We start from the raw sequence: 8713 nt of genomic DNA on the forward strand, positions 1-8713 counted from the left end.
AAATAGTTTCGGTAAGATTGTTCATTCAAAAAACCTTTTTTGGTAATACTTAAATAGAAAGCAAAATTTAAAAAACAACACACAACAACTTTTTTTAGTTATTTTACTTTTTTCTTTAATTGCAAATAAAATGTCAAGTACACCTTACAATCAATCCATACAGCAGAGATAGTAAACCTATTGCAAACAGACCAAAACACAAAAACTAATTACTGAACCATGAAAATGAAGTCAAGGTCAGATGACACCTGTCAGTTGGATATAAACACCTTACAATAATTCCACACACCAAATATACTAGACCTATTGTTCATAGTATCTGAGATATATGGACTTCACACCTAAAACTCATCCTTGTTCTCTGGTCCATAAACTAGAGGTCGAGGTCAAGTGAAAACTGTCTGACGGTCATCATGAGGTCTGGACCTTGCAAGGTACACACATACCAAATATAGTTATCATGTTACTCTTAATAAGAGAGAAATTAACATCACCAAAAAAAATCATTTTTTTTAAGTAGTCACTGAACCATGAAAATGAAGTCAGGGACAATGGACATAAGACCGACGGAAGCTTCGTATAATTAGGCATATGTATATACAAAGTATAAAACATCCAGGTCTTCCTACTTCTAAAATATTAAGATTTTTTTTAAAGACGTTCAAGTAGCTTACACCGCCGCCGCCGGATCACTATCCCTATGTCGAACTTTCTGCGACAAAAGTCGCAGGCTCGACACAAATGGGACAAAGTGTGAACTAAGATGAATTCCGTACATATCTTAAAACTGGGTCACAGTTGTGAGACAAAAAATAGTAAAACAATATTCAAGACAAGACCTGTTAAAAGATATTAAAGTTTTCACAGCTCCCTTCTTCTTTCGATATGGAAAACTATCAATTAACCCTTTGAAGATTAATTTCCAGCGCATGTCTGTATTCATGAGGTTGCTTGAATTTAATTATATTTTTTTTTATCATGATGTAATCTAGTTCAGTGGTTCCAGAGTAAATTTCGCACATTCTTTAGTATTTTGCAACTGAGTTACATATAATATATATCCTCGTCACACAGCTAGTAGGATGCTCACTTTTTTTTTGTAAAAATTGCTCGAAACTGACTGTGACAAATTCCTGTGTCTTCAAATGCGTGCAACTGAATAGTATATTTTTTCCAGATTGTGTGACATTTTATTGAGAATCAATTCCGTGCCACTTACGTATTGCAGCGGCGACGCTTAGCATTTTGAAGCTGTGAGCATGTCTAGTACCCCTTCGAATGATTATCTTTATTTCGTGTTGCTTTGTAGAATTCGGGGATGGAAATATCTCTTTTTGTTTGAACGTGTTTTTTCTTGTAAAACTGTTTATACGTATTTACATGATAAATGTTACATATACTCTAGAATAGATAAAACAAAAGAAGCAAAACATTATTTTTTCATACACTTACACTTTTCAAGTTCCTAACAGATGGCACAGTAACCAGTAAGGTCAGTTAACGTTCTTCTACAATAGACATGTTTTGAGGTGAAGTATAGTATAAATGTCCAATAAATCGAGCTGAGTATGATTACAAGTTGTGACAAAGACTATCAAAGATACTTCTAAATAAACGACAAAATATAAGTCGGAACATATTTGGAATGGTAACGTTACCTCTGAATCAGTGTAGAACGACACAATAACACCCCATTATCTGTGAAAATCATACAAAACTGACAAGGAACACCAATAAAGAAAACAGAAAGAAAATAAAAACAAGCCTACCCCCAAACTATGACTGGAAATGAACACAAGCCAAACTATTAATTAACAGCACCACTTTAATATCCATTTACAAGACCATTATGCGAAACATAATTGACACAGGCTTACAATTTCTCAACTATAAACAAGCTCAACTAACGTTACGTAATTTAAGGTTGGATACATGTGAAATACTTCATTTCATAACACTTCTACAGTAAGAACTGTATAAAACTGAGAAAAAACACTGAAATAAAAGTTTTTGGCATCCAATTATTTTATCATTATCATAATTATTACTTATTGTACATGTAATGTATTAAATCATGATGACAAATTTATATTTCTGATGTCACATGACTGTATACAACCCTTTTTAGCAAAATCTGTATATTTTATGTTTAACCGCAGAAAATATTGTGTATAACAGAATGTTTTTTTAAAATGTGATGTAAAAGTTTTATTTATTCATTTGTAAATGAATGTTAGAATAAGTTTTAAAGCAAAAGTGTCTCATAAGTCAGTCATGGCTGGATACCGATATTTTAACTTCGATTTAAATTCTTATTTGTATTTTTATACTTATATTATTATGTATGATATTGTTCAGTATTGGTATGTGACACTATAGAGGGCCCTCATGGGGTTTTTGATTATGTGATTACTTGGCCGTTTTTTTAATGATTATTTGATTATTCAGCCAAATATTTCATGATTATTTGATTACCTAGGACTGTATTTTTAGTTTATGATTATTTGATTACTAAAGATAAGCAAATATTTAATGATTATGTGATTATATTGGCAAAAAAATGGTGATTATGTGATTACTAGGATCCCCCATGAGGGGCCTCACTATAATAAAATATTCTGTCTGTCTGTCTGTCATTAAATAAAGTCTAATTTTTCCAATTTGAAATTGAATTGACAATTCAATTCGTTTAATATATTGTACAATACACACATTAATTTCAGGCATAATTTTCTTAAACGGCTATAAAAGTATTGAAAGGTTAAATTGAGGTAGAAAATCAAAAGTCTATATCAGACATAATCAGCATCAGTATCGTTCGTCAAGTTGATAAAACAAAAGTCGTCCGTGGTCGATAGCTGCTTGTTTCAAGTGGCAAATATTACATGTAAACCTTTGAGGTCAATACCATGTTAAGGAAATATGCGGTTGTTTTGTATACTTGAAGCTAGTATCTCACTTAAAAAGTCACATCAGCTCTTTAAAACACCAATCCTAGTTCAGTCATATCAATTTTTAAAAATCACAGCTTCCACAATTGTATGTGTCAGAACTTTGCCAGATCTGCATGCTCTACCATTGACTACTTGAATGATTCAACTGCAATAACAAGACTTATGGAAACCATAGTTACAGCTCAAAAAAATATAGTACCATCATCTAAAATATCAACCCAACGAAACAGACATATCTGGAATGATGAAATTGAACAATCACTGAAAATGAATAAATCATCACTTGATAAATGGAAATTAGAAGGAAAACCAACAGCTGACGAAACTATGCAAGAAAGGAAAAAAACTAAAAAGCAACTGCGCAAAGCACGGAGACAAGAAATTGCGCGGCAACGAGATCATAGACTTGTAAATGCACAAAGGAAAACCAAAAAATCTTCCATATCAGATCTGACTGTAGAAGACAAAACCTATTCTTCTCGGGAAGAAATACTTCAAGGTTGGAACGAGCATTTCAGCAAGCTCGCAACACCTGAGTCTAATACCACAAACTCGGATCATGCCAACAAAGAATTTGATATCTATAGACATTATTGAAGAAATCTGCAAACAAAATGCTGTACCATTAACTTTCACAGCTGAAGAAATTGACAAAGCCATAAACCAACTGAACACCAACAAGGCACCTGATATATACGGTATTACAGCAGAACATGTCAAATATGGTGGAGATACATTACTGCAGGCAATAACATCTATAATCAACAACATCTGCTCCTCTGCAACCATACCAGACTGCATAAAACATGGAATCTTAACACCAATATTCAAAAACAAAGGACTACCAAATGAGGCAAAAAATTATAGAGGAATCACTGTACTCCCAATTATCGGGAAAATCCTTGAAATACTACTGAGGAAACTGCTAAGAGACATCATCGATATTCTCCAAAACCGATTACAAAGAGGTTTCACTCCTGGGATATCGCCTTTATATAGCGCACTCATACTCCTAGAATCCATAGCAGAATCAATGGACCAAAAGATTCCTGTTTTTGTAGCTCTGCTAGACGCCAAATCTGCATTTGATGTTGTCAATCTTAACAGCTTACACCGTAAACTCTTTCTATCAGGAGTCGGTGGGACCCTCTAACTACTTATCCGCCAACTGAGTACATACGCCACAACCTCTATAAAATGGAACGGTCTAATGTCAAAACCATTTCCTGTACAACAAGGAGTAAGACAAGGTGGCATATTAAGCACCGAACTGTACAAAGTTTACATCAATGATGTATTGGACCAATTAGAAAACAGTGGCCTTGGCACCTACATCGGAAATATATACTGTGGATCCCCAACTTGCGCAGATGATGTTGCTATCATTGCCAATTCTCCTAATGACCTCCAAACAATGATAAGTACGGTTGAGAATTACAGCATGCAAGAGAAATACTCATGCACTCCAACCAACAAAAAGTGTTGTATTAAAACATGAACCACCTTCAAAAGATACAGGCTTCAGCTTCAAAATTAATAACATAGAAATGAATGAGCCAGATTCAGCTGTGCATATTGGCATAAAACACAGCTCTGATTTAAAAAAAAACTATCAGCATCCATGTTGATGAAAACATCTCAAAGGCAAGACGAACTATGTATAGCCTGATGGGGGCTGGTCTGCATGGAAAGAATGGGCTAAATCCAATAACATGTCTTCACATTTTCAACGTTTATGTTCTTCCCGTTCTTATCTATGGAATTGACATTCTTCTTCCAGACAATAAACAATTAGAAGTATTCTATCGAAAATCAATTAAACAGATCTTGTCGCTTCCCAACAACACGGCGGACGCAGCAATTTATACTATAGCAGGAGTTATACCACTCCAAGGCATTATACACAAAGCAGCCTTAAACATATACAACAAGATTTGTGGTATGGAATCATCCGTTGAAAAAGATCTGGCAGAAAGACAACTCTCGATATCCGGATTTAACTCCAAAAACTGGTTTTCTAAAATACGTTGCTTACTTGCACAATATAACCTACAATCAGCTCATGAACTTATACAGAACCCGGTCAGTAGATACAGATGGAAAGCAAGTGTTAAGAAGGCAGTGGACAACGTTTGGTATGAACAACTCAGGACAAAAGTATCATTATTCAGCTCTCTTCGCAATTTATCTGCAAATAATATTCTATGGCACAATATTCATCCATGTCTGGCAAGTGTTGGTACCTCTGCACAAGATATTAGCCGCCTACAACCAAAATTAAAGCTATTAACAGGAACTTATTACCTGCAAAGCAATAAGGCTGCATTTAACCAGAATTCAATAGATCCAACTTGTCTTCTCTGCAACGAAAATTCAGAAACTGTTGAACATTTTATTCTAGATTGTAAACCTCTGAATAATATTCGTATACCATACTTGTATGAATTAGACTGCTTTCTTCGTAGCATTAAAAACTGTGATAAATGCTTTTACCTAACCAGCTTAGTAATAAATAAACAGCTTATTTTAGACCCAAGTAGATTATTATGCGCATGTGGCTGTAGATGCAAATGCATGGACAACTGCTTCAAAGTGTAGTATATAAATAGAAAACTGTGCTATGCGTTACCCTTACAGAACGGTTTTGTTTGCGGCAGGTCTGCCGCAACTTTGCAGCAGACCTGCTGCAAACAAAAATGTTCGCAGGAACAAAATTTTAATGTTTGCAGGAGGTCGCAGCTAGCTGCGATCTTCTTGCGAACATCGCAGCTTTTTGCAGCAAGCTTGCCGCGTACTCGCAGAAAAACTTACTATTTGCAGAAACATTGCAGGAAACTTTACATATAACAGGTTTGTTCGCAGGAAGATTGCAGCAAGCTTTAACAATATTTCTTTGTTTGCAAGAAGTCTGCAAGAAAGTTTAACAGAAAATCTCTATTCGCGGAAAGATTGCAGCAAGCTTTAAAAATATTTCTATGTTCGCAAGAAGTCTGCAAGAAAGTTTAACAGAAAATCTCTATTCGCGGAAAGATTGCAGCAAACTTTAACAATATTTCTATGTTTGCAAGAAGTCTGCAAGAAAGTTTAACAGAAATTCTCTATTCGCAGAAAGATTGCAGCAAGCTTAAACAATATTTCTATGTTTGCAAGAAGTCTGCAAGAAAGTTTAACAGAAAATCTCTATTCGCAGAAAGATTGCAGCAAGCTTTAAGAATATTTCTATGTTAACAAAAAATCTCTGTTTGTGGAAAGATTGCAGCTACCTTTAGCAATATTTCTATGTTTGCAAGAAGTCTGCAAGAAAGTTAATCACAAACTCTTGGAATAGTAACAACTAATTTCCACGAGACTTGATTTGCTTGTTCATGTATTGAATATGTATTGCTATTTATAATTAAAATTTATATAATTGAAATTAAATCTTAACCCTTAAATTTGTAAGTTATTTTACTTCCTTTCAAATAACCATCCCATATGCATTTGTCAAAAACAAAACAAACAAATCTCATACATTACATTTTTTTAGTAGATTTAGTTACAGAATATTATTTATATATATGTACATCATGTACATTTTGCTTCAATCAGATTCTTTTACATTTGGAAAATCACAAACAAACTTTTTTCCATCATCTCCAAAAATGTCTATGAATACAACAACATTAAGTATTTTCGTAACATCAACCAAGTGAACATTGTTTGTTTTCTGTACAATATTGATATGAGGTACATCTACACTTAAAAAATTTGGATTAATGATAGATAATCCCGTACACTCCAACTCTCCAATAACAGCTATCAATGTAGAATTACACATACATATTTCTTTGACACATTCACATTTCTTCGCAAGAATATAGTAAGCTATGCATCCGTACTTGAATTGTTTTTCAGCCGAATCATAATATTTAATAGTGTATGTGTTTCTCACTTGCACTCTTGTATAAGCAGTTGAATGCAGTGTGTTTCCCCGCAATGAAATCCTCTTGTAAGACAATATTTTAAGTGGAACAAACTTTACTTCATTCACAAGTTTACCAAACAAAGTATCCGACAATGTGATATTACTGCTTGCTCCTATTGGGAAGGAAGCAGCAGAAGTTCCAATGATAGCCTTTGCAGAATTGTTTTTATGATTCATTTTATCTGCAAAGTGAATAAGATTTTGATCATTGATACCTTTCACCATCAATGACATACTTTGAACAACATTAATACTGTACATTATTTGGAGTTCAATATTCTGAGTTCCATGAAACAGCTCCATAAGAACACCATTTATATTTTCAAACGGAAAACAAGAATATACCCACAATGGGCCTAGATCTTTAACACATTGTGTAAGATGAAGCAAGGAGTGCATATTCAATGTTACGTATCGTTCTCCATATAAAGATGGAAACATATGTACAAAATATGATAAAAGGCTCTGACTTTTCTGTAAATCGACAGGAGAAATACTGTCAGATGACAATAAATATATTCCTTGCACATAACAGGCAAAATGCATAAAATATTCTTCAGGCAGAATATCACACAGCACAGGTAATGAGTAAAACTGCAACCAGGATCGTATTTCTGATGCTTTCCAATATTTGAAATGCTCAGATAGGGATCTTGGAACACGTGTTATGACTGATGGTGGCTTTATTTTCAATAATCTTTCATCTATAATGTCTACATATGAAGAAATAGAAAATTTTTCCTTACTATGACTGCTACCAATCCATAATTTAATTAATAATTTTCCAATTCCTAGTAGAACCCCATGCATGTAATCAATGGAAGAAGATTTGACATAATCATAGGATTTCAGAGTCATTAGAAAAGAGGGTCCTTTAATTCCTTTAAAGGTTTTTCTACTTTCTGTGGCTATAGCTGCATCTTCTAAACAATTACTTGATGTTCTCTCTTCATACATTGACTTTGATGCGTCATAAGGAAATACATGAACAGATCCCCCTGCTGCAGTTTTATAAGTTTCTCCTGGATGCACACATCGCATACAGCTGTACTGTCCATTAAATTGATTGCAATTTAAAACTAAACTTTTAGCAGGAAGATCAGCAGTACCACAAATAAGATAGGCTTGTGTTACAACTTTGCAGCCTCCTATTTCATACTCTATCCCCTTAGACTCTAGATTTTTCAAGGACTTCATCAATGGTTTTGTGAATAAGCTAATAAATGGTTTGGTCTCACCAAACCAAAGACCACAAAGAATCATGTTTTCTTTCATCATCCTTTGCTTATAAGGTAATTCATTAATTACAAGATAGAAAGGCCATAACGAAAATTTTGAACTTTTAAAAACTGGAATTCCATCTGTATTCCAGGTGAATGATATGTTGTTTGGATATTGTTCTGACAAAGGCCCACCTGTTGTAGACATTTTTTTGTAAATACTTCTTACACATTCCCTATTTCCATTCTCAATTTTAGTATCTGTCAAATTCATGATAACCAATCAGATATAACTTGTCATATTTGATATAGATAAGAAGTAAAACATAATAAATAAATCATATAAATAAAACATGCATTTAGCAATATGATCTTACCTTTTATGTTTCTGATGTTGCTTTGAATGAATTATCACTCAGCTGTTGAGACACAATTTTAAAATTCCGTTCTTCAGTGGATGAAACTTGGTAAATTCCATATCTATTAAATTGGCATCCATAAATGTTATGTCCTAATGCAAAATACACAGTCATGATGTTGTTGACGTAAAATATGTTTGCAGGTTGGTTTTAAAT

At 33.7% G+C, this 8713-nt stretch overlaps 1 protein-coding gene across 1 annotated transcript; it reads right to left on the bottom strand.

The window, feature by feature from the left end:
* Positions 1-6462: 6462 nt before the first annotated feature.
* LOC134708578 (uncharacterized) lies at positions 6463-8355 on the bottom strand. The gene has a single exon (XM_063569230.1). It carries the CDS (start codon positions 8344-8346, stop codon positions 6535-6537), a length of 1812 nt encoding a protein of 603 aa, XP_063425300.1. The 5' UTR covers positions 8347-8355; the 3' UTR covers positions 6463-6534.
* Positions 8356-8713: the final 358 nt, after the last annotated feature.

The sequence above is a fragment of the Mytilus trossulus genome, chromosome 1, assembly GCF_036588685.1.
Source record: "Mytilus trossulus isolate FHL-02 chromosome 1, PNRI_Mtr1.1.1.hap1, whole genome shotgun sequence".
Lineage (NCBI taxonomy): Eukaryota > Metazoa > Mollusca > Bivalvia > Mytilida > Mytilidae > Mytilus > Mytilus trossulus.